The sequence below is a fragment of the Fukomys damarensis genome, unplaced genomic scaffold, assembly GCF_012274545.1.
Source record: "Fukomys damarensis isolate Sample0158 unplaced genomic scaffold, DMR_v1.0_HiC HiC_scaffold_33, whole genome shotgun sequence".
NCBI lineage: Eukaryota > Metazoa > Chordata > Mammalia > Rodentia > Bathyergidae > Fukomys > Fukomys damarensis.
In genome coordinates this window covers 41,318,449-41,344,264 of record NW_022900945.1, presented here as the reverse complement: position 1 = coordinate 41,344,264, position 25,816 = coordinate 41,318,449, and the positions used below count along the sequence as shown (strand labels likewise).

General features: G+C 48.3%; 2 protein-coding genes across 2 annotated transcripts in view; one reads left to right on the top strand and one right to left on the bottom strand.

Annotated features, from left to right (window-relative positions):
* The window catches only part of Alx3 (ALX homeobox 3), a 31,255-nt gene extending 29,078 nt beyond the window's left edge, over nucleotides 1–2,177 (top strand). The window contains exons 5-6 of the mRNA XM_010606074.1: nucleotides 1,296–1,424; nucleotides 1,809–2,177. Coding sequence (XP_010604376.1) covers nucleotides 1,296–1,424; nucleotides 1,809–2,117 — 438 coding nt within the window. The 3' untranslated portion in view covers nucleotides 2,118–2,177. The remainder of the gene's footprint in view (nucleotides 1–1,295; nucleotides 1,425–1,808) is intronic.
* Nucleotides 2,178–7,841: 5,664 nt separating this feature from the next.
* Strip1 (striatin interacting protein 1) lies at nucleotides 7,842–25,213 on the bottom strand. The gene is made up of 21 exons (XM_010606010.1): nucleotides 25,011–25,213; nucleotides 22,074–22,143; nucleotides 21,252–21,326; nucleotides 20,794–20,928; nucleotides 20,573–20,693; nucleotides 19,687–19,755; nucleotides 18,604–18,710; nucleotides 18,383–18,510; nucleotides 16,615–16,797; nucleotides 16,085–16,302; nucleotides 14,862–14,927; nucleotides 14,690–14,753; nucleotides 14,157–14,228; nucleotides 13,660–13,734; nucleotides 13,383–13,480; nucleotides 11,910–12,036; nucleotides 11,621–11,721; nucleotides 10,633–10,699; nucleotides 10,056–10,160; nucleotides 9,065–9,269; nucleotides 7,842–8,758 (listed from the first exon to the last, which is right to left on the bottom strand). Exons 1-21 carry the CDS (start codon nucleotides 25,185–25,187, stop codon nucleotides 8,511–8,513), a joined length of 2,511 nt encoding a protein of 836 aa, XP_010604312.1. The 5' UTR covers nucleotides 25,188–25,213; the 3' UTR covers nucleotides 7,842–8,510.
* Nucleotides 25,214–25,816: the final 603 nt, after the last annotated feature.

Genomic DNA, 25,816 nt, shown 5'->3' with positions numbered 1-25,816 from the left:
GGAAAAAAAAAAAAAAAAAAAAAAAAAAAATCCAGAAAGCTGAGCAGTATGGCTCTCCTTGACCTTGGCCAGATCTGCTCTGACATCTCTGAAACCTAGGAATGAGAGGCTAGGCATTTTCACGGCCTCTTAATTGTCAGGACCTTTTCCTATCTGTAGGAGTAGGAATGACCATGGGGAGGGCCTTGGCGGGGGGGGGGTTCTCATCTCATCACAGCCAGGATAGCTGGATTATACACACACACACACACACACACACGCACACACACACACAGATTCTTCTGTTGTGACTCCAGCTAGATCCCTGGAAAACAGCAGTTGTGTTTGCTTTTGTTTTGATATTACCAACATCAAACTTAGAGTCTGACCTACAAACATTAAATGATGGGACCAAAAAAAGTATATACCAGTACACATAAATATAACAGTATAGGACATGTCCCAAACACAGATAAGTACATGGATAAGCACAACACACAGACATGCCATCCCCACCTGCCAAGAGCCCACAAACAGAAGCAATTCCCTATCAGATCCTGGGAACAGAATTAGTGAGAGAGGTCAGGGTATTACATATGTTCAGTGGAGATGCCCAGTCTGAATGTGTGCACTGGGGAGGTGGGAACTCAAGCAGGAAAAACCTAAACAAAGGCAGGAAGGAGCGAAATTGAGGAGTGTCTCAAAGGACAGCAAGAGTGGGATTTTGGGGGGCAACTATTGGGTACAACTGAGTACTGTTGCCTGGTAGGACATGAGGCTGTGGAGGGGGCAGAGGCCAATCCCAAGGGGCCTTGTAAAGGAGCTGGGCTCTGGGCCAAGGTCTCCAGAGAGCCACTAAGGGTTTAAAAGGGACCATGAGATGAACAGAATGTCTATGATTTCTCACATGACGCGAGGTGGGTAGCCTGGAAAAGGAGAAGAGCCAAGGGGAGTAGAACCCCAAAAATCTAGGCACTGAGCCACCTAGAAGTGCTGTGGGCCTCTGACATCCATAGACCCCTCACAACACCCTGGCCAGACACACCAAGCTAGGGAAGCAGAGAGACTGTGACTCAGCCTGGAGAATGGTAGCTGGGGCCCATGGGGCCAGCAAACATGGTTTGGGCTTGGGCCTCTCCCAGGCTCCCCTGGCCCTGAGAACAATGTGGATTTATAAGCCCTGGCAGCTCAGAATCCTCTAGCCTGGAGCCAGCTGCCACCCTGTGGGAGGACACAACCATCAGCTCTCTCCCTGGCAGGCCCCACTCTTCAGGGTGCTCTGAAACACCCTCAAACCCCCCAACACCCCTCCTCAGGTCTGGTTCCAGAACCGCAGAGCCAAGTGGCGGAAGCGTGAGCGTTATGGAAAGATGCAGGAGGGGCGAAACCCCTTCACAGCAGCCTATGACATCTCTGTGCTGCCCCGCACTGATAGCCACACCCAGGTAAGACCCCAGCCCCACCCTGAATTAGGGCTTGGCATGACCCAGGGAATCACCAGTGAAAACATTAGCTCTGGCCCAGGGAGACCTGGAGCAGCATCTGGGCCTTGGGTGACCTGAGCAAATCCCTTCACTTCTTCCTCTGCACATTGGGACTCTTGCCTACTCTTGCCTACTCTTGCCTGAACACAAAGGAGCCACAGAAGAAAGTACAGCAGAGGGAAGGGCCTCCTCTGTGCCAATATTGAGGACAAGAAGCATGCATTCCTGGGTCAAGTAGAAATTTGCTGGAAACTTTTTGGGGCCTCGAGGACAAAAAGAGCTGCTAGGTAAAACAGGCAGGGCTACTGGCTCATGGACTTTTTTTTTTTTTCCTTCTCTTTTCAGCTGCAGAACTCCCTGTGGCCCAGCCCAGGATCTGGGAGCCCAGGGGGGCCCTGCCTTGTGTCTCCAGAGGGCATCCCCTCCCCGTGCATGTCTCCATATCCCCATTCCCATGGGAATGTGGCTGGCTTCATGGGGGTTCCAGCATCCCCCGCAGCCCACCCTGGCATCTACTCCATCCATGGCTTTCCCCCAACCTTGGGCGGCCACAGCTTTGAGCCCTCCCCAGATGGCGACTACAAGTCCCCAAGCCTTGTCTCACTCAGGGTGAAGCCCAAGGAGCCACCTAGCCTGCTGAACTGGACCACGTGATAAGCGGTGTGGACACAGAGATTAAGCTGCCTGTCTCCTTTTCAGTCCTCAGTTGCTCCCAGTCCACCCTTGCCTGGACACCAGAGCATTTGGATGGTATTTGAGGCCTGAGAGAGCAGCTGGGACCCTCAGCACCCTGCAGGAAACAGTCTACTACACAGTTATTTCTCTTAAAATAATGTGGGACTGCCTGGAAGAAAGGGAGCTCCAAAGTGGGCAGGACTTTTCCTGTCACAAACTGGGTCCAACACTCAAGCTGGGATAGTGGGAGGGGCACCCACTTCTGCTCCCTCAAGACTTTGTTTAAATCCAGGGCCATCTCTCCAGCTGAAATGACTTAACTGGCTCCTCGTTCAGGAAGCCCAGAAAGATGGGAGGAGGATGAAGATTTAACTGGGAGAAGCTCTTTGCAACAGTAGAAACTAGTCTTCCATAACCACCTGGAAGACCGTGCATCCCCCTCCTCACCACCAGGGGGCGTACGTCCAGAGTCTGGCACTGACAGGCCGGAAGGTGAAGGTCAGCCTGAAGGAGGCCTGTCTCCTCTGCCCCACCCATCCCTTAAGGCGGCCTGTGCCGGATCTCCCAACGTGCTCCTCAAGTGGGCAGAAATTCCACCAGCAACCACTAGTATTTGGATTCACTTCAATGAGATCAGGCCAGGGCTCTGCTGTGGAAACCATACTGGATGTTGGTCAGAATCAGAGTTTTTTAGTCTCCCTGAGGTCCCAACCCCCATTTTTGTAGATACTTTTGTTTAAAAAAAGTACTGTCCAGCATAGTAATAAAAGTGGTGGTGTTTTTTCATACTAGATAACTGTCTATCCCCAAGGCTTTGGCACTTGGTTACTTTAAGGCTGCTCTTTGTCCAGGCTGGGCAAAGCCCACTTGAAAAGGCCAGCAAGGTTCCCAAAGTCTAGGGCAGTGGTGATGAACCTATGGCATGCATGCCACGGGGCTCTTTGTATCGTTTAAAGCTCTATAAGTTTTGCCATTACTGGTCTAGAGGAAGGTAGGCCTGCCACAGGGCCTTCAAGCTCATTGTGTGCCATCCCCGGTCCCGTCACCTGTCCAGGGTGTCTAGGGCTTCAGCTGGTGCTGAGAGACAAGCGGGGAGAGCCCAGTTCTAGGGCTAGGTTCTGACAGCAGGGAAATTTGGGGGTTAGAAGGGGAATGAAGAGGCTGAAATAAGTTAATGTCTGAACTGACAGTGGAAAGAACAGAAGCAGAGGGTGCCTGCTAAGAGCCCTACCCTCCTGTGAGCTGGGACCCCAATGTGCTGGGGGTGGGGCAGTCACTTCTCCCAGATGCCCCAGGAGCACGTCTGAGCTGTGGGGCAGAGACAAAAACCAGAACTCTTTCTTGTGGTTTCAGAGTATTACCCATTCTATCCTTCATCCCCACTTTCTGCCTTATCTCTGGAGCCTGGAAAGCAGGAAAAAAGTATGCCTTGCCCTCCCACCCTCCCAGTAAACACAACCACATTGCTCAGAAGAATTCTGTCTCAGCTACAGCCCAGCCACCCCCACCCCAGGCCTCATCTTTCAGGCACAGAGAAACCCAAGCACACAAAGACACATCAGTATCAGGCTTATTCCCAAGCAGGGAGCAAGTACTCTATCGGATCAGATTTCCCAACCAAGACAGTCACAGTGAGGAGGCCAAACATCCCCAGAGGCGCCAGTGCCTGCCCTCTCTTCCCTTCCCTTCCCTAGTTTCTGGTGGTGACTTTCCTTTCTGTCCTGACCCTGGGGTGGGGGAGGAATAATCGGAAGGGCAGAGTAAGGCAAGAGAGAAAGTCTCTAGTAAAGTTGATGGACGAGTCTCTTTGCTATACCTTCAACCACCGGTCAGTAATGTAACTGGGCCATAAGCCCCCATTTCTAACAGTAGGATTCGCACCACTGTACTACAAGTTCCTTCACCCATTGGGTAGTCAGCAAGGTTTGGGAGCTTCTGTCCTATGAATGTCAGAGAGCTGCAGAGAGAGGTTTATTCTGCAAACATTTGTTGAGACCCCACTCTGTTCCAGTTTCTTCGCCAGAGATGGAATGATGATCAAGAAAAGTATGATTCTTTTTTCTCAGCTTAGAATAAGAAAGATGGAGGGAAGGGAGAGGAAAGGATACGTGCAGCCCAAGCAAAAGATGCCAAAGGGGCACAAAACAAAAGAAAATAAAGTTGAGTGTGAAATCAAGGTGGCAAGAGTGGTAGAGGCAGGCAGAGCCTATGGGCAGAGGCCAGGAGAGAGTCCAAGCTGGGGGAACTGCCGAGGGGAGGGCACAGGGAGGCCAGGGCCTGGCTACTGGCTCCCATCCAGGGGCATCCACCCACAGCTCATATTTTTCTGTCTAGTGACAGCTAAATGAAGAGAAAGCTAACTTTACAACCACCCACTTCACACATAATGAATATGAATGGGCATCCCGGAGCCTGGTCCGTAGGGCTATCACGAGCTGACAGGTCCTCCCACTGACTGGCCATCCCAGCCATCCTGTCCCCTGGCTGAACAGGCAGCCCGTCCACCTGCTTCCTATTAGCCATGCTCCCCCCTCCTCCACACCCGTAGGACACAGCCCCCAAGTTTCCAGATGCCCCTGTCCCTGGCCTGACTCCAGAGGCGAACTGAGGCCTCGGTGTAGGCCCTCTAATTTCCCTGAGGCCTGGTTGGGCCCTTCTGTCCTGTGACAACAAAGGGCAAGTGGCCTCACCTGGACTCCCAACTGTAGGAAAGGTGCAGTGTTCAGTCTCCCTTTGCTAAAGCTCTTCTCTGCCCCTGTGAGGCACCCAAAGATTCAAGTCTTAAACCTTGGTCCCGGCAGGAGCCTGGCCACTAGGTCAGGCAGGAGTGAAAGACCCTAGCCAGGGGTCCTGTCAGTCTAGGATTCATGCTTCAGTCAAGCAGGGGAACTGCTTCTCATTAGAGGCATTCAATCCTCTTTCCCCTGCTCTCCAATCACTTACACATCAACCTGAATTACAACCCCAAAGTGCAGACCCTCTGTAGCCTAGACAGGAACAGAGCCTACCACACCCAGGAGCTAGGCAGCCATTTATTTCCCTGGCGCTGCTGAAGGTGAACCTCTTTACCCCTGCCCAGCCTCCTCCACTACTGGCTCAGCCTAGCCATTTCTACCTGGAGGACAAGAGCACAAGCATCTGCTCCTAGAGCCCCTGTTACTAAGGCCAGAGCCCCTCTTCCAACTCCAGGACTGTGGGCTCCCCTAATCTAGTCTGTCCTCTGGGAGGGGGACATTATCTAGGATCAGGAACCTGGAGTGGGCCCTTTAGGTGTCCCTCTCTGAACCTTTGAGGGAGGTGAGAAATTGGTGCCCCATTCACCTGGACATCCAGAGCAGGAAACTGGCACAGGGCCCAGCCTAGAGGCATGGCTGAATGGCTGGCTCTTCTGAGAAGCCTCTGGATTCAGAGAAATGAGCTAGGATAGAGGATTTAAGGGCCCAAGAGTTCTGGTTCCCAGAGGAGATTTGTTTTCTAGGAGACACAGAAAATGGATAGAGATTCATAAGTTAGAGGTGGAAGGAACATTTGCAATGCTAACAATTCCTACCATTTATTATTGTGCCTAGTGAGCCACATATGTGAGTTCATTACCCCAGATCTTATTCAGCCCTTGCAATAAGGCCATTACAAAACCAAGTTTTATAGCTAAGCCAACTGATGCTTAGCGCCTGATTGCCTCCAGGTCTCTCATTGAATCAATGTCAGAGCCTGGACTAAAAGTCAGGGCTGTCTTATTACCAAAGGGAGCTAAACCCTTGCTTTTTAGGAGCAGCCTGAGGCTGACTGTGCCAAGTGCCAAATGAAGGAGGAAGCTACTGTGTCTCCGAGAAGTCGGTTCATTGGAGGACAGATAGGAAGCCAGCCTCCAGGGAGCTAAGCCCAACAGCTATGACGGGGCGGCTGATAGGAGTTCTCTGGGACCAGGACAGACATTGAGGCTCAGCATAAAAAAGGAGGGAGTAGCAGTTACCTTGAGGGTATATATTCAGGGCCAACCAGGGACTAGGCCATGACCAAGGCCAAACTTTGGTGGTTAAGGCCTAAGGCAAGGGACATTTGTCATGAATCTTCTGTGCCAAGGACCATGCAAGAACAAATACTAAGGTGAACAAATGAGTATAGGCAGTGATGCTGATAAACAGGGGTCAGCACATGTATACTGCAGAGACCTGGGTTTGAATCCTGGCTGTAGCCCTGTTTTATATGACATTGGCCACGTTCCTTTTCTGTACTACAGTTTTCTCAGCTGAAACATAGGGATTACAATGATATTTACTTTGGGAGTTACTACAATAACAGTTATTCTACATAACTCAAATTGTACCTAGTATCAGTTTGGCTCCCAGCAGGTGGTTAACTCTCAGGATTAGCAAGGAGCAACTCCTACCCTCAAGGTGATACAGGCCTCAGGGTGCTCCAGCTCTCAGTAATGAAGCAGCAACAATCCTGAGCAATAATTAACATTTTATGTAACTTGGCCATTTACAGAGGGCCTTCATGGACCCTGCCCATCTCAGAAGACATTTGTCCAAAGGTTATTTCTGTAAAGACCTGGGTTTAAGTGGTAACGTATTTTGAGAGTGTTAAAGTCTCTTCCAGCCCCAGGCCAGCACCTGGTGCTAGTTAAGGGATTCACCAGCCCAGGCTTGATGGCCTGTGTTCTTTTTTGCAACTGAGAAGAGATACAAGGAAGCGCAAAGATAGAAGGGGACTGAAGCCTCAGGCCAGGCCATTTCAGCAAACTAGATGCATACTGGAATAAGAAGGTGAATCTCTAATCCTCCCTAATTGGAAATCTCAAGATACGTACTGTCAGTCCTGGCAAGAAATAGCAGAAAAACCCATCATGCATTCAAAAACTGTATCGAACTGCCTTGGCCTCTGCGGTTACTTTGGGAGAAAAAAGAACCGATCATAGGGACTCCCTGTCCGGAAGGCTGTGATCCTTCGACTTGGCTGCTCCTAACCATGGCACATCCAGGTCCATCCTGAGGGGAAGTGGGTCCCAGGCAAGCACAGAACCATACAGGGACTTTCCCCCAAGAATGTTTCCTTTGTCAGACAAGACCCCTTTGAAGATTTAGGACATTATGTACATTGCCTATGAGTAAGATAAGGGACCTTCTAGCTATTCTGAAAAGTGAATACTCCTTTATCAGCATCAAAATGGTAATATCCTCTGAGGCAGAGTCTGAAGCTGGGGGAGGTAGACAGCAAATGACCAGGGATCTGAGAGTAGTCTCACCTGTCTACTACAAAGGTTTTGTTTGCTTCTGCATAGCCACAGGGCTCTTTAGCACTTCCCCAACTCAAGCTGACTCCCGATGGACTGTTGCCCTGGCCCTGAGAACAAACATCTCCGCTCAGTCTCAGCCACCTGCCCTAGTGAGGACGGAGCAGGTGACCACCACTGTGAAACTGGACTGGTTGAGGACAGCTCAGGGGCACAATTCCAGGAAATCTGGGGTGCACGACCATGTAACCCTCCAGCAATCCAGAGTGCTGGAACCAGGTTGAAGCAATCCCAGATGAAGTGGGAGATGACGTTTTGGATAGGTATCAATTTTTCTACTTCCCCCACCCCCAGTCTGGCAGGAGACAAATGGGTAACCTATCAGTGCTGGTGGGAAAAAAATTTTTGAGAACTGGAGATTTTCAGAGTCCATATTCCTGGAAGGCAAGACAACAGAGATTGTTTTTGCTCCCTTTTAATGTAAACAGAATACACAAACACATAAAAATCCCAACAAGACACAAGAAAACACACACAGATTACGTAAGTTATTTACAGGTCCTTGCAAACCCAAAGGACACTGGCACCCCCTGGTTAAGGGAAGCCACTCTTCCTGTGTTGACCTTGTCCAAAACCAAAGAGCTTCAACAGCTGCAGTAGCCACTACTGTTGCTTCTGGATGAAACTCAGCAGGAGGCTGGAATGATATCAGAAACCCCCAAAGTACAACCAAGATGCCAACTTGCTGGTCTTCGCCCTAACCCTAAGCCCTCTTTCTTGGCGGGCTGACATGCCAAGGCTGGGTATCTCAGGAAACGCCGAGTGTGACCTTGAAATTCAGATGTGATGAGCAGGGGTGCCCAGCTCAGCCTGGCTTTTCCCAGCCTTGGGTTGACTGTGAAATAAATGAGCCTGGTCCAACAGAAGAGGATGGGAGTTAGGGAGGAGTGAAGAAGAGTAGATCCTGAGCAGAAAGATGACTGCTCCTGAGTAGGGCACTGGAAACCAGAGGCCAACCAGGGCTCACCCACAGGCCCAGGGTGAGCTGTGGAGGACACTGTGGGGTTGTACTGCCACCTGGAGGGGTACGGGAGCACTGCAGCAATCACCAGGACAGTCCCTCCTGCCTAGCAGCCTCACTGTAGCAGCTCTTCCCAAGAAATGGGCTTAGAAAAGACCTCCCTTTCTAACCAGAGGTCATAGTTCATCTGGAAATCCTCTGGAAGATCGATCCGTTGGCCCAGGACACTCTGCAAGCAGTTGTCCACTGGCAGGAAGTCAGGGTTGCTGTGAGCCCTGTCGTAGCGCCGGGCATTGAAGCGTTCAATGTTGGCACGGAGGGCACATTCCTCTGCCTGGAAGTCCCAAGGCCGGGCATCAAGATCTGGGATAAAGCAGAAAGACACAGTTGGGAGCCCAGCCTTACAGCAGCTCCCCAGGAGTTCACAGCAACTCAGGGGCAACTGAGGTGGAGATGAAACGAGGGGCAGAATCTTGCGAAAGTTTCTAGAAAAGGAATGGCTTGGAAGGGAGGGACAGAGTAACGGGATGACCTCAAGTCCTTTCTAGAGCTCCCACCCCGCCCATCCTAATGCCACAAAAGCAGGAGCTGGGTTCCTTAGAGGGAAGCTCACGGCAAGATGTCACCTTTCCCCACAGCCACTCTCCCCCACGCTGTGTGTAGCCTCACCATTGCCGTATGCCCAGTCATCATTCAGCCGATGCCGCACTTTCTGGTAGATGGCAGACATCGTCTTCATGTTGCTCTTGCGCCACTGCCGCCCCAAGTACTTGGTCTGCACCTTGAGCAGCTTCAACACATAGAGCTGCATCATAGCTTGTTTCACTTTCAGGGCCCGCTTCAGGATGGGTGCTGACTTGAACACCACCAGCATCTGGGCGAGGCACAGAGAGCACCCCAAGGAGAGGACAGGAGTAAGAGTATGTACCACCTGGGGTTATGGAGGGGTGATAAGCTTTTCCAGTTTCCAGTTCCCCTTGGTCTCAGGGGCTTGCTAGCACATTCAACTTTACATACTAAAATGGAGAATCTAGGCAAATCAGGGCAGTTGGTCACCCTAATTACAGAATCTAAAGACTCTAGAATCTAAAGAAAGCTACGCATTCCTTCAACAGAACATTCCCTTATGCACATACACAATTTCAGAGAATGCATGAACCTTTCCACCCCAAAGGCACCCCCAGATCAAAGCTTAACAGAAGTTCCCAGGACCCTAGTTATATTATCAATCAAGATTAAGAGAATATAGAAAAGAGGCCAGGCATGGTGGTGCACGCCTGCAATCACAGAACATAGGAGGCTGAGGCAGGAGGATCACTGTGAGTTCGAGACCAGCCTGGGCTACATAGTGAGCTCCAGGTCAGTCTCAACTACATAGTGAGACCCTGTCTCAAAAGCGGGGAGGTATATAGAAAAAGCTCATCTGTGAGTGCGGTTTGTTTTAATGCATGAATAAGCCTTTTCCAACTTTCCTTCAACTCATTAAGGAACCAGGAATCAGTTCTTAAAATGCAAGGATATGGCTACAACAAATCTTAAATAAGAAAGACACAGCTACAGCAGCACCCGCACCACCCCTAGAACTCCCTGCTCCTAGAGACGGGGAAGGTACAGGTATAGGGAGTGACCGATTTGAGGCCTGCTGATGGCACTGACTCACCATTGTCCTTGAATGCTTCCATTTTGTCAGCTTGTTCAAGATCCGAAGCAGATTGATACAAGAAAAGAGGTTTCTCCAGCAAAACTGGTTGTTGTCACCTGCTTCCTGCCAAGTAAAGCCAGAAATAATCATAACCCTCACAGCTGCACGTCGCTCAGCAATTTCCAAAAAACCTTCAGCACATATGACAGCGGAATAGTTGGGTGCCCAAACCTCTCCTCTCAGGGCTCCCAGGGAGAGCTCCATCCCAGAAGTTGGCAGTGGGACTGGAGGAGGCAGGGAGCTCACAAGTTTTCCCACAGGTAACATGGGTAATAAAACCAGGAGCGGGGGCAGTCCATGTGGGAAAGGGAAGCAACTCTACTAGGCAAGCTGAAGGTCAGCAACCCCTGAGGACCACGCTTCTTGATTAACGCCTATATCCTAATCTTTCTGTTCCACAAGGTCCTCCCCTTGCCCTTCTGTGCGTTTCTGATAACTTCAAAAGTGCTCTCCTCTGTGGAAGACACCTCTATCCCTACACTGAGGGAGGCAAACTTCATGCCAAAGGGACAGCTGGGAAAGCCCAGCCACTCACCAGACTCTCTGCAGTCAGCTCTGGCAGCTCATTCACCACACAGTTCGGGTAATCCAGAACAGAGATACTGAAGGGGCAAGAGAACCCAGGGGCCTGCCATGAGCAAATGCCTGGGTCTGACGAAGAAGCTATAACTATGCTGGCTCCTGGCTTTCCTCCATCATGCTTTGGCGCACAAGTAGGAGCCTACCTTGTTTGCCCTGGTCCAGTTTCCCCAGGTGTAAGTATCTATTACATGAGAACTTAGAAGTGCCTCTGTGGCTAGAGAACTGTCTGTAGTCTTATAAGGGGTAGAAACCCTACTGTAGCTTTCCCTACAGTAATGAATCTGGGGACGAGACAGGAGACAGCTCAGGGCAACTAATTTATGCTAAACCCTACTTGAGATGGTGCCTGGCTGGCAGCTCCTCCTGTGGTGTCTCACACTGACGAGCAAGCACTGTCAAGCGCAGCTGGCAACAGGCAGATTTGAGTTTGTGTGAGTGTGTGTGTGTGTGTGTGTGTGTGTGTGAGCAGATAGGACTATGTAGTGTAGCTGGGTGTGGTGGCGGTACACGCCTGTAACACCAGCACTCCAGGAGGCTGAAGCAGCAAGTTCCTAGTCATGTGAATCAACTCAGTGAGACACTCCATCAAAATAAAAAAGTAAGAGCTGCAGACATAGCTCAGCATTCCCCAAGTTCAAACCCTAGTACCATAAAATGAAACAAAAACAAACAAACAAACAAAAAACAACTGGGGCCTCTGAACTGGATAACAGCCCCTGCCCAGGCACAGACCGAGTCACCTGTCACTAGATGCACTGGACTCAAGATCTGATATACTGGCTTCTCCTCCTGTCTTATTCATCACTAAGTCCTGATGCCTGGGAGAATGCTGGCTCATAGGTGCTGGAAAAATGTGAAGGGAATGGACTCAGTGGGAGAGACAAGCTGGGAGCCCTGCCATCTGGCCAAACCACCCCCTCCTGGCCCCTGCTCCCCATCACCTGTTCTTGGCAGTGATATAGGACATGATGTTTTGATTGAAGAATTTTAGGATCAAAGGGATGCAGTTGGCAAACACCAGGTGCTGAGCCATGTATTCAAACTGAAACCGAGAAAAAAGGAAAAATAATAAGCACACTCATGGAGACCTTACCTTCTTTCTTCGAGGGCCTTAGAACACTCATGCAGTTTAAGTGGGTTCAAAGGACAAAGCCCCGTTCTCATGGGCTGAGGAAGAAACAATGCTCAAGGCGTGGGCTCAGCAGATAGGAAGGAGGAACCTGTAGGTACCTGGTAGACATGGTTCAACTTAAAGTGCTTGAGCAGCAGCAGCAGCACAGCAGAAATGGCCTTAACGATGACCTCTTTGTGGCGGTTCACATCCACTCCCAACTTCATGCTCTGCAGCACTGTGGTGCTGGAAACAGGTGCACAGATCAGCTGCAAGTTCATGCAGCACTTCCTTCTAAGGTGCCCATGGCGGAGATGAATTTCTGAGCCCTCTGGGCAAAGGTCCCAACCCCTTGGACACCTTAAGAGGTCCAGGCTAGGGTTCCATCCACTCACCTCCTAGGCCAGTGGTGGCAAACTTATGGCATGAGTGTTATTTTTCTTTTAAAATAGAAGATATTAATGTATGAGTGGGTTTTTTTTTCTAAACTAAACCCCTTCAGGCTGGGCGTGGTGGCGCGCACCTGTAATCCCAGCGCTCAGGAGGCTGAGGCAGGAGGATCGCTGTGAGTTCGAGACCAGCCTGGGCTACAAAGTGAGTTCCAGATTAGTCTCAACTACAAAGTGAGACTCTGTCTCAAACCCCCACACCAAAAGAAACTTAAAGCCCTTCACTGTCCTAGGCAATCTAGCTTAGTACCATTTATTTCTTCTTTATGATGACTATTAACCTGTTTCTCTGCTTTTCCTACAAAAATGAACTTCTCCTTTGCAAGATCTCCCCTAAGCTTTGGTCACCATATTAACTTGAGTTTCCCCGTGGAATACCAGTACTGTACAATGAGAAGTTTTGTGTTACAGGGAAAAAAAGGTTTTGGAGTTGGATAAAGGAAGCATCAAGTTAAATCAGCTTCTTAATTCAGGACTTCTTGCTATAAATCTTCATAAAAATCATAGTATTTGACATGGAGCATTTTCTCCTAGGATAATTAGTGCCTAGTGTTGATCCTCTCTCTGTCCCAGCTTCTTCCCTTACTTGGCCATCACTGTCAGACTCGAGTCACAGCCACCTGGCAGGGAGATCAGGTAAGGCCTGAGTTTTCACTCTCACAACAAAGAGGTTAGGTCAGCCCTGGGAGGAAGGACTCCTAAGGGCTTTACTCTAAGCCCTAATACATTTGCCACGATTCTACCTGCAGGTTCACTGGCCAATAGGGAGACTCCATACCAGTGCAGGTTCAACTGTGACTGGCAAGTTGTGCAGAAAGTAACCTAACCATCGAGGGCGTCCCCAACTTTAGAGGGAGGCTCTGGGAAATGTTTAATGATGCCACCACATCTGTTCTACAAAGAAATGAATTCCCCAATTCACTCAGGAATTTGTTCAGTGGCCAACTGGACTGGGGCCATCATTTTAACCAGTGAAACTACTGAATCCAGTACTTCGCTTTTTCTGAATCAGAAATCTTGCTCTTTGAACAAGGTTAAAACTTAACTTGCAGAGAAGTTGGGCCAACAAAAGAAACCAACCTAAGAAAACATTTGCCCTTCCCCTCTACCCTGATGTGCTGCATTTACAGGAATGATACTCACGGCATCTCTTCAGGTAGGACATCCGCTAGGATATTGATTGAGTCTGTTTTGGCTTTTGAGGTGGGAGCTGCAGCTAGCAGGATCTTCAGGAGGGCAATCTGGAAAGAGCAGACCACACAGATACATACAGGAGAACCCAGGACCAGAAAAAAGCCCTGAGAAACAGAGTTCCTGTGAGTTCCTCATGGGGGTGGAGACTGGCCAGTGCTACGAGGAGGGTGCCCCACTGCAGGTCCCTGACAGCCACCGAGAGGGGTCCTGGACACAGAGCACTCACCATGTACTGAGGCAGGCTGGGGAGCAGGCCTTGGTAGAGGGTTTCTGCAGGGACCTGCTCAACTTCCTCTTCTCCCTTTTAACACAATGGGTATAAACACAGAACCCCAATCCAGGGTTCAGCTTCTTGAGCCAACTTGTGAGCTGGCTGGAAAAGAATCTGTCAATGTCTATGTAAAGAATGATGTTGATGACTGTGACAGCATGCTGAACACATACAATGTGCCAGGAGTGTTATTTGAAAAGTTAATCCTTATTACAACCCAAAAGAAGGTACCATATCATTCCAACCATACAAGAAGAGAAGCAAAACACAGAAAGTAGTTAGATGCCCAAGCCGCTGCCACTGACTGGTGGAGCTGAGATTCAGAGGCAGGTGCTTGGCTTATAGACTGTGCGTGCACTGGGCAAATGCAATCCCTAGCAATGGGCTGGGAGGGCTCTGAGGCAGGTTTGGGAATAACTGAGGATTCTGTGGGGTGAAGGCCTCCAACTCACCCCTGAGAGAGGAGAGCGAAGGTACTCCTCCTCCATCTGCGCCTGGACCTCTGCAATTGATGTGTACTTGTGCTGAAGAGAGAGATGGGAAAGGAGGTGCTGGGGAAAACACCCCTCATTCTCTGGTCACTCCTGCACCCCGGCAAAGACCTACATATTTTCTTCACACAATGTTCTGAAAGAGACTAAGTCAACACAAAAATCTCCAACTAAAATCATAAGCCCCAAATATTTTTCTAAGTGGGAATCTAGCTCTTTGAACCAGGTTAAAAAGCTGGCACTGTGATATCCATCTGCCTACTTCTCTATCCCAATTGCTTTAAAATATGTATAAAGGAAAGATGAGGGCTCTTCACTGGGCCCCTTAAAACTCCAATGCCTGGCAGATTATATACCTTTAATGAACATGAGCCAGTACCAATGACAGCAGCTGCTCTGCCCAGGCCCTTGTCAACAGACAAGTCCTAAAAGTACTCAGATCAGGCTCATTTTACTTACCTGGGACCAAATGAGGCCAAAAGCTCACCATTTACCTGTTTCAGAGTCTTGATGCTTTCGTGGATTGGCCTGGGCAATCCGACCACTGTGTTTGTGTCACTAGAGAATAAAGAAAGCCTTGTGCTGAGCCGTGACATGGATTTCCCCAGGGCCTCACACACCAAGGCCAGGAGAGTGAACTTCAAAAGAAGCCCAGATCACACTCACCTGCCTAGAGTGTAACCTATGAACTTGCTGCGGCTGGACTCAAGGAACATCTCAATGTCTTTCTCTCTGCAAAAGGAAGCAAAAGGAAAGTTTTTTTAAGGTGTCTCAGTTAATCAAAACATAGAACATCCAGAAATTGTGAAGCCAGGGGAAGAATAAGTCTCCCGCAATTGTTTTTCTTTAAAAACAACAACAACAATAAATTCTAAAATTTTCTGATGAATTTGATGTTTTTTATTTTGTTGAATCAATAACCTGAAAATGCCTGGGAGTGGGAGGGGGCAGATGTCTGTAATCTCAGCATTCACAAGGCTGAGGTGGGAGGATAACAAATTTGAGGCCAGCGTGGACTACACAGTGAGACCTTGTCTCAAAAAGAAAAAAAAAAGTAAAATAAAACAAATAACCTGAAAATATATTATTTTTGATAAATTATAAGTAATTTACTCAAAAAATTAAGGTGATATATCAAACTTGAAAGCATATCTTATTCAGACTGTAATATGCTTGTCAACAGACTTGCTTAAATATTTAACATTTTAAAACACTGAAAAGCTGTAAACTACTGGCTTTTCATGCGGATCACACAGTCCTGTCTTAAACAAATGCTACCCCTTATGTTTCTGATGACTTGTTCTGCATTCCATTCACAGAACACTAAAAACTGAGGCTTCACCTGGACCCAGAAAGTTACTTTTATATCTTTTCACATGCTCCTCTACTGTATTTCCTAAGTTGCTACCCATTAAAAAGCTGTCTGCCCAGATACATTCCTATTCATCAAATCACACACATGTATCTCAAGCATTTGATTATGGTTCTAAAGAAACTCAATCTAGTGCTTTTCTGTTAAAAACCATTATGGAATATATAGCCTAGCATGTGCAAGGGCCTGGGCTTCATCCCCAGTATTGCAAACAAAACCACCGTATACCCAAGCTGGGTGGAGATGGCTTTACCTTAAAGCTCATTTTTCCTATCCTCCTTCACTAGAAGTCTAACCAAATGTTAACTCAGATTACTAATTCAGCCACATACGGGCCATTTCATGTGAAATCACCAAGGCCAGTCTGAATGCCACACCAAGGCACCACAGCATACTTTGAGAGCCTTGTTCCAGAGACAAGATTAGCCTGACCCTAACTCAGCCCAGGTGCTGGCCTGGGGGTGCAGGGGGCTCTCTGGCTTCATATGCCGAGAGTTTCTGGAGGTCTAAGACTCACCTGACCTTGGGAGCCCATGGGAGACCCTTTGGGCAGGTGAGCCTGTCAGTTTGGGGGTGCTGCAGAGGGGGAGGCATCACCTCATCACGCTCAAGGGGGAACGTTTCCCCCTCCAGACTGTTATCATCATCATTCTCCTCTTCCTCTTCTCGAGAATCATCAGCCTTGTAAGGATCCTGCTCGTTGAAGGCATCTAGATTATCCTGCTTTATCAGAGCCTAAATACAGAGGAAAAGTACATGAGACTGCTAGAACCAGCTGATGAGATGCAGAAGGGACAGAAGACAGAAATGTGCTGAACTGAGAGCCAAGAACAATGGAGATGCAGAGAGGGTCCAAGATTGGGACCAAATGGCAAATCACTTCTTAAAGTGCCAGGTCCTGAGAATCCACTGTGCCTGGGGCCTGAAGCTGGGACAAAGCATCGCTGCTGTGGACGTTCATTCTGAGCAGCCCGGCAGAGCCGATTTACAACACTGCTCCTCCACACGCTGCTGCAAGTGTGCACCTTGTGGGCCCCGTCACTTCACCTTGTGCTCTCGGCGACCCCGTTTCTGTTGCTGTTCAATCAGGTCTGACGCTGACGCTGGTGGGGAGGCAGCCCTCATGTTTCGGATCACTTTGATGCTGTCCTCGGGCAGCGGGGGAAGGCCCAGGAGGGTGCGCTTCTCAGCCTTCATACTCTGCAGCTCCTCAAAGCCACCGAGCGTGCACTGCATCAGATGGGGTGCGGAGCGAGGGTCACCTTGGCCATAAGGCTGCTCCGATTATGGCGTCAAGTTCAAAAGCACCCCAATACCGTCAAGACCCACACACCCTCTGAACAAGGAATGAAAGCCACCCAAAACAGAATTAAGTAATCTTGGCAAAGGAGGAGAAAAAGCAAGGAAAGAGTTAAATACCAGTTGGTAGAACACAGTATACAGACACCCTTAATTCTATACATATGATGGACTTGGCCTGAAATTTGTGGTGACCCTTCTGCCTCAGCCTCCTGAGCGCTGGGATTATACATTACCATACCTAGCTATATACTCTTTAGTTTTTTTTTTGGGGGGGGTTAAGAAAAGTGGACAATCTGCTGCCCCCTCCAGTTCCTAGAAAAGTCAGAGACAACTCATGCTTCAAAAGTTGACGCATGGAAAAAAAGTTGGTGCATGCCAGTCTTTCAGAGTTAAACTGGAAATGTTGTTGGTTGCACAAAAAAACAAAAACAGAGACTCATTTAAACACCTCCCTAGAAGCTCAAACTCCAGCACTGTGTGACCATTTGAAGAATGGCTCAGTCACTGGCCCTGAGCAACTCAGCTTTCCTCTTGACTTCAGTGAGGCTTGGCGAGGAACCAGCAGAATGTCTGGTGTACCAATGACTCCTCAGGGGCCCTATGCTCACTGAGCCCTGGCTGCAGAGCCAGTCCTTTCTGAAAGAAGGGGGAGAGCCCCATGAGAGCAGTGTCCTGGAGGAAAGGGCTTCTGGCTTGGCCTGGGCTGGGCTACTGACAATATCCCCAAGCCCAGTGTGCTGACCCGTCACCTTTGGCATTCATTCCCTCCGCAGATGGAAACAGACTCAGGGTCGCACCATTCTCTGAGGAAAACAGAGGCGGGCTCAGAGTTCACTCTTGCTTCTTCCTTCAAGTGACACCTGACCAAGGAGTCCCAACTACACCAACTCTAACTCTGCTTCAAATTACTTTACAAACTTCAAGAGCTTCTTCCAGAGAGGCACCTGGTCTGGGGGTAAAACTATGAGAAACAGCCTTGGGTGAGGGGGTGGTCCGACTCAATGGCCAAGTCCTCTTTGGCTGCAATGAACTAACATGATATTTCCTTTGTTATCTCCTTTCAGGAGCTTTTCTAATAATACTTTTTTAAAAAACTGAAGCAGTTATATATTCACATAATTCAGGATTGAAAAGGGCATATGGTTATCTCTCGTTATCCATAGGGAAATGGTTCCAGGACCCTCCCTCACCCCTCTCTAGAGCTAATACCAAAATCTGCAGATACTCAAGTCCCTAATATAAAGTGGTACAGTACCTGCACATAACCTATGTATATTCTTCCTGTACACTTCATATCATCTCTAGATTACTTATATTACCTATCACAATGTAAATACTACATAAATTGTTGTTACACTGTACTGCTTAGGGAATAATGATCAAAAAAGTCAATATATGTTCAATATAGATATAATTAATTTCCCTAAATAGTTCTAATCTGCAGTTGACAATACAAGCATGTCTCCCACTTGCTCTGCCCCTAGCACCTGAGTTCCCCCAGAGAGGTGCTCACCAATACTGTCTTCCAGAGTAGCAAGAGAACTTTCTTCATGGGAAAGTGGGGGGCATGGCCGCTGCAAAATTTGGTCACCATCCCAAACAGCATGATGGCAAATGGCTCATGGTTGTACAGTGGGGAGCCTGGAGATGACCAAAAGCATCAGGACCACGGCAGGAACACAGCCCTCCCAAGTCCCAGGCAGGGCCTCCAGAGAAGATCCCCAGGGATCCTACCCAGCTCAGCTCTGAAGGTGTGTCGCATCGTTCTCCACTCAGCCTTGTCACCCTCACACTCCTGGTGAACAGTCTCCACAATCAGGTACATGATGTTGAGCAGAACCCTGAGCACAAGAGCCAGCTCACAATGGAGTAAGATGGGGGAATCAAGGGACGTCCCCGGCTTCCCCACATCCCAGACAACAGGAAAAAAGCCTATGCATGCAAATAGCCAAGGGAGTGGAAGAGGCTGTAACAGAGGAACTGAGAAATGACAATCTGAGTGTTCCACAAAGCAAAGGAGTGCTGCAGCCTGACCCGGGTGCTTCCTTCATTGCTTCAGGTTGCTGGGACCAGTACTGTTTTGCATTTCCAGTGTTTAATAAAGTGCTTACTCAAAGTAGGTGCTTAACAAATGGTTGGTAAATGAATAAATATGAACAAGGATGCCAAAAGAAGTTACCGCCCTAAGCTTCCTAGAAAGGAAAAAAACTACAGAAATGGGAGGTGGGTGGGTGTCAAAGCAAGACTGGGTCATAGTTAGAACAAGGGCAAAGTTTGCGTAAACGGAGTAGAATCCAGGAACAAAACCAGGGACCCTAACTGCAGTGGGAAACACCACAAATACGCAGTCTGAAAACTTTCAAATTCACAAAAAGAAACAGATTTCCACAAAAATGGAACAGTCACTTTATTGTTTAGCAGCTACTAGTACTTGCTGCACAAGCATGAAACACAATGTTGTCGGAACTAACCTAATGGACACAAGGATCAAGCTGTGCATGGAAGAAGGTGGGAACCCAGGAGCAATACTGTTTGTTTTATCCTAGTATAAAATACCCCACAATCAAGTTCTTAGCAGCAGTGTGAGCTTCCTGCCCACTCTTAACTAGCTTTTAACCAGCCTTGACCCTGGTTTTCCAGACCTTCCCATGTAGACTTCGGCAGGACTCACCACTCACTGAGTGCTCACACCTGCAGATTAGTATGTGGAGAAGGAATGCACACAGAGCCAGGAAACCCCAAGACACCCCCCATCCCCTGCCCTGAGCTCATTCTCTAGCGAAAGCTCTGAGTGCTCAGGCTTGCCACTCGCCTCACCTCAAGTCTGTGCTGTCAGCCAGGGAGATGGCAGGCTTCCTCACGGCACTGCTGCATGCGGCACTGTTGCTGCAGGAGAGATCTGGGAGTCAGCCCTTTCAGCTAGCAGGGGCAGGTAAATGTTGCCCTGACAAGCATCGCCCGATGCAGAAACACCGTGTTAGAATATAAGCTTAGACTGCACAGGAGGCCAGAGGGCAATGTGGTTAGGAACTCGGGCCCTAGACATGACTGCTAAGATTTGAATCCTGGCTCTAACACTTACTAGCTTTGTGCTCTTGGGCAAGGTACTCAAGTCTTTGATGCCTCAGCCTCCTCATCCATAAAATTGAGATGATAATAGTACCTATGCTGTTAACATGCAGTATCCACAGAACAGTGCCTGGGACATGTAGCCTTCAATGAGTGTTCTTAGCCATTACTGATAGTGTTATCCTTTGGGCAGTAACTGATCTGTCTACAGACACAGACAAGGGACCCATGGTGACACAGACTACAGCAGGCTTCGGTTGAGCCCATGTGTTAGACTTTGTCTGGCCTCCTGCTGAAGGAGAAAGTACAGGGCAAACACAAGGGATTTTGCAGGTTTCAATGGGAGTTCAAAATAAGAAGCCTCCTTCTGAGTGTGCCTGGGTCTGGGCAGGACTTGCACAGTCTGGTGTAGAAGCTCCAGCATTAGCGAGGGCCAGGAACTGTCATTAATTTCTACTAGACTTCATGATGTGTCAAGCACCTCCCCATATGTAACCCCAGGTGGTGATGAGAAAGCCTGGGACCAGCCTGGGGCTCATTTACCCCTCTCAAAGCCAGTTAGTTCTGTAAATTCTTTTTCCCTTCTCACCCTTGCCTTCCCTTCCCTGCTGAACCCTTCAGCAGAAGTGCTCACTCTATTTCCATGTTCAGAAGCTCCACCAAAGCATTGAACGTGCCCACCTCCAGGAGCAGAAAGATGTTGTAGCGCATCCAGAATTGCACCTCTGCCTCTGAGCTGCACTCCCCAAAGGTGCCTGCAAACATAGGATACAGCTTACCAAGCCCTCCCACACACGTGAAGGGATAAGGTCACTGGCAGAGGTGCCACAGTCCCTGAGGAGGTCCACATGGTACCTTGGGCGACATAGAGAATTGCTCGGGCCACCTTGAGTCTCTTCTCCCTGGCAGTGACTTCTAAGCCATCCAGCAGCCTCATGGCATGGGTTCGGTGCTGGTTGGTATCCAGCTCAGTCCACTTCTTGTCTATCACTGTAGGGCAAGAGACTAGTGATAGGAGACCCACAAAAATTCTCACAACAAAATGGACCCAGTGTTAATGTTCCAAATTCAGGACTGCTATAGGACAAGAAAAAGTTTCCTCCTGTTCTACAAATTTAAATTCCCTGAAAAGTCACCATCAAAATACCTACAACGCCCACCCTAAATGTCACACATGGCCTTGAGCAACCATGGTTCAGTGGATTTCTCATGTTGCTCCAGGATGACTTAAATCATTGAGATGACTGAACGAAACCCTGCAGCTTTCCTGATATAGGGTAAAGGGAACCAAGAGGTCAGGGAAATTATCTCACCATGGATCCGGAAGTCTTCCTCAAAGCATTTTCTATTCATCAGGAATTCTGGCCCTTCCGTGTAGCTGTAAAGCTCTGTCAAGAACAAAGTTGCATCATAAGCAGCTCCATATCCACATTTTACACCAAATCTCACATGTTACAGAGAAAGTAGGGCATTTACTTCCAGTCTCAACTCTATCCCTGACTTACAGGGACTTTTGGACTATGCTCTAGAGGGGTCTGAGTGCTCTGATGTGCAACATGTGGAGAGACTGCTGACCTGCCTTCTACCTGATAACCAGAGTGCCAGTGAAGCATAAACCCAGGCACCTCCAGTCTGATATGCATCCAACCCACCATGCCACGCCAGAGGCTGACCATTGCCCTCAACACATGTCTCTCAAGGGCCACTTTCTGAGTAGGACCTGCGTGAGCAGATCGTGTGACCTCACATTGTACATGAACAGCAGTGGCAACAAAAGATGTGCACAGATGCAAGCGCATTTGTCAGCATCTCTCACGACTGCTGTAGGAAAGAGCACCGTCAGCAATGGTACATGATCAAGGAGCCTTACTAACTGTGTCATACTGGGACCGGGCCCTAACAAATGAGGTGTCCACAAATAAGATGCTTCATAAAAGTAAAGAACAACCTGAAGTTATGAGATACGCAAGGCCTGAGTCAAATAACTAACATGTCTTTTATATATACTATTGATAGGTCTAACAGAAAACAAAACCAACCCCAAACTATACTCATTCTTAATCTTCTTAAAGACTAATAAGAAAAAAAAAAAACCAAAAAACTACCCTCAAAACACATGAACGCATACACTCTACCTGAGAGCTCTGCAGCCCACTTGTCTGTGTCAGCATATTCAAACTCAAGGTCTGGAGACTCGGAATAGCCCTGTGGATAAAAATAGAAAGCTTTATGCAAACAATTATCATAAGTGGTTTCCAAAGGAGGAAACACATACATTCCCAGGGACATTATCATCTTAAAGGACATTACTGCCTCACTTTTTTGATGTTTCATCACACTATTATGTCTCCTGGGCAAGCCAGGTCTCCATATTAAGCCCTCTCAGTATACTTTGTATTTTGCCTTCAAAGCACTTATCATAACTTAAAATTACATACTGGCATGTTTACAGTGCTACCATGGTACTACGGGGTAATTGGTGGGCCTAGAAAGGGACCAAGTCAAAAGGTAATCAAAATCAACAAGTTCTAGTTTGCATGCTGAATATCAAACAATGAGTACTGAGACAATTTTTTTTTTTTTTTGTAATGAGTATTGAACTCAGGACCTTGTGCTTGCAAGGCAGGCACAATGCCACTGAGCTAAATCCCTGGCCCTTGAGACAAAGTTTTTGAGTTAAAATGAGTACAAAGTGGTTGAACTTCAAAGTCATTGGGAAACAAGCTATGACTGTATTAGTCTCCAGAAGACTGCAAGTTCTTTGAGGGTAGGAACTTCATTTCACTCAGTAATGACTCCACAACGCTCAGCATGGTACTTGGCATGAATGAATGAATGGTTTATATCTAGATCTATACCTACTGAATAAATGAACACAACGTTCCTCTTTTGTGCAGTGAATGACCATTCCTTACAGTGCTAAAAATCCAGAAGCCTCACTTACTTCCGGCTAGTAGTGAGGGACCAACAAGCTGAGGACAAAATGAGTACCAAAACCCTCAGTCTTTCTGCCCTGTCTCAAATTTCAGTGAGAACTGACAGAGAAGGCAGAGATGGAACAGACTGGCTTACCTCCCACACACAGGAGAGAATGTGAGAGAGAGTATTTTTACTGCTGGGGTTAGGTGATTAATGAGAACATGCCATCTTGAAAGCTTTGTACTAGAAATACTAGAAGAAGCAAGGGTGAAGAGGCAAGAAGAAACAGGCACACACCTTACTTAGTAAAATCTATCGGGGGATACTGGGGATGGCTTCATTGGTAGAGTACCTGCCCAGCATGTACAAGGCCCTGGGTTCAATCTTCAGCACTGCAATAATAATAGTAATAGTAGGGGCCAGGGATTTAGCTCAGTGGTGGCACCGCCTGCCTTGCAAGTGCAAGGTCCTGAGTTGGATCCCCGTACAAAAAAAAATAGTAATAGTAACAGATGTAGACATGTCACCAGGTCTATTTGATTGGTCTTCCATGCTCTAAGTCTATGTGGGAATTAAAGGGCAGAAAGAAATTAAAATGCACAATAAGGGCTGAGAGAATAGCTCAGTGGTAGGGTGCATGCCTAGCATGCACAAGGCTATTGGTTTCACTCTCAGTATCAAACACAAAATAATAATAATAATAAATGAATAAATAAATGCAGTGCATCAAGTGGTATTTGTCTACTTATTCCTACTTAGGGAAATTTAAGACTATTTTTTAAAACATCAGCTGGAAGTGTAGCCCAGTGGTAGAGCAATCACAAGGCTCTGCATTCAATCTTCAGGGCCAGACAGATAAGATGCTGGTGGGGTCACCCTCACCACTTTCATAATACTCCACATCTGACAAATTATTAAGTAGTCATCACCGATGTTCGATGGAAAGGCCCATTACATAAGGAACTCTAAAAGATCGATTTTTTTCAACTTCTTCAAAAATCTGCTTCAAGCCAAGCATGGTAGTACATGCCTGTAATCCAGGCACTCGGGTGGCTGAGGCAGGAGGATCGCAGTGAGTTCAAAGTCGGTCTGAATTACACAGCAAGAGCCTGTCTCAAAAACCAAAACAAAATTTTCTTCAACCTCATTATCTTAACCTTGGACTCGCCCATTTTTCACATATTTTACCAAAGAATTGGGCATGTAACAACAATAACAACAACAAAAATCAGACGTTTGAGAGGGACTGATTTGACAGGTCTAAGGATAGTATCTTCACTTTTTGGTATGAGCTCAGACATCATGGCTGGACAATGAGAAATTCCCTCATTAATAAGCGCCTGACTGTGCATCCGCCTGCGAAGTTGTCTCAGGTGAAAGAGAACGCATAGTAAGTGATCTAGGAATGTGCTGATTAAGACGCCCTAAAACGTTGCGACGAGTGTGTGTCTTCATTCATGAATCCTGCAGTGGGAGGAACTTTAACTCCGGGTGAGGTGAACAGTCAGCTCCAGACTATGGTGTCTCCGGAAGGGGAGGCAGAGTTCACTCGCAAGGGAGGAGGGAATCCCGCGCCTTCACGAGTGTTTAATATGTGTATTTCTGATCTTCAACATCAGATTGGCATCAGCCACACTGGGCACACCAACCACCAGGCACTGTCTGCCCGTAGTTTGAGCCTACACTGGCTGAGATCGGAGGGAGCAGGCATGTTACCCCTTGCTATTCTCGCAACCTCCGTCCGCTCAGCACCAGTGGTAGTGCTGTAATTAGCTGTCCGGCTACTAAACGCTTGGCTGTCCCTCCCCTGCCCACAAGCTGTGTGTAATCCAACGCGCGCCCAGGACCACTGCCCGAAATGATCAGGAGTTGGGGGCTCCCGTAGACCAGGGACTCTTCATCCCAGGGCTGGGCTCTCAGCCAAGCCCACAGCCCGCGCCCCAGGGGAGCAGGCGGGAGGTCCAGAGCTTGGCACCTACACGCGGGCGGCGGGGCTCCGCGCTTCACGCCCCTGGCTCCGGGTGCTGCCAGCTTCTCCGGCTGCTCCTTTCTTTGTAAAGTGACAGCTCCCTGGCTCGGCCCTGAAGCGGCCCGGCAAGGACCCCTTACAGCCGCCCGCCGGGTGCTAGCCTCGTCCCCCCGAAGCTCCTTACCTCCGAGTCTTTGCGCTGATTGCGGTTGAACTCTCGGGCTTTGCCCCCGGGTAGGAGCCCCGCGCCAGCCCGAGGTACCCCGGTTGGAGGCTGCGCTGCTGCCGGCGGAGGAGGTGGCGGCGGCTGGGGCTGCTTGTTGTTCACAATCAGCGGGCCTAAACCACCGACCGGCTCCATCTTGGACGCTGCACACCCCCGGCTGAATTCTCGGACAGTCTCCGTCATACACCTCTCGCGTGATTTCCTCCAAGAAATTTCTCTGGTCGCCATATTGAGTGTGGCGGCAAGTTCTAGAGGCCATCTTGATTTACCAACCTTTCCCTGAATTTGTTGGCCTTGACTCTCAGCCTGGTAACTTTTGTTTCTCCTCCTTTCTTCCAATTCCATTTTATTGTCATTTTTGTCTGTGAGATCTCCTTTAGTTCCTTCCATCCTCTAACATTACTATCATAGCCCTTGATCAAGGATTAGAGTGTGTACAAGTGAACAAAAAGTATATAGATAGGGTCTCAGTCTTGATAGAGTTTACACTCACTAGGGAAAATTAAAATAGTAAAATAAAATAAATTAAATTAAGTAATTTTGACAAATGCTACCATGCATTTGACAAACATTTAATAAATACCTACTAAGGCCGGGGATTTAGCTCAGTGGTTCCACTGCCTGCCTTGCAAGCGAAAGTACCCGAGTTTGATCCCCGGTGCCAAAAAACAAAACAAAAATAATAAATACCTACTATCCTGCGCACACTGGGACAGAATGGGGCACAAGTTTCTGTACTAATGGTACATAGCAGTGCCTGCTGG

Coding starts and splice junctions, on each gene's coding strand:
- Strip1 (XM_010606010.1), bottom strand. CDS start 25,187: ATGGAGCCGGTCGGTGGTTTAGGCCCGCTGATTGTGAACAACAAGCAG. Junction 18,711..19,686: donor GCTGACAGCACAGACTTGAG/GTGAGGCGAGTG, acceptor TCTTGTGCTCAG/GGTTCTGCTCAACATCATGT. Junction 14,754..14,861: donor ATAGGTTACACTCTAGGCAG/GTGAGTGTGATC, acceptor TTTATTCTCTAG/TGACACAAACACAGTGGTCG.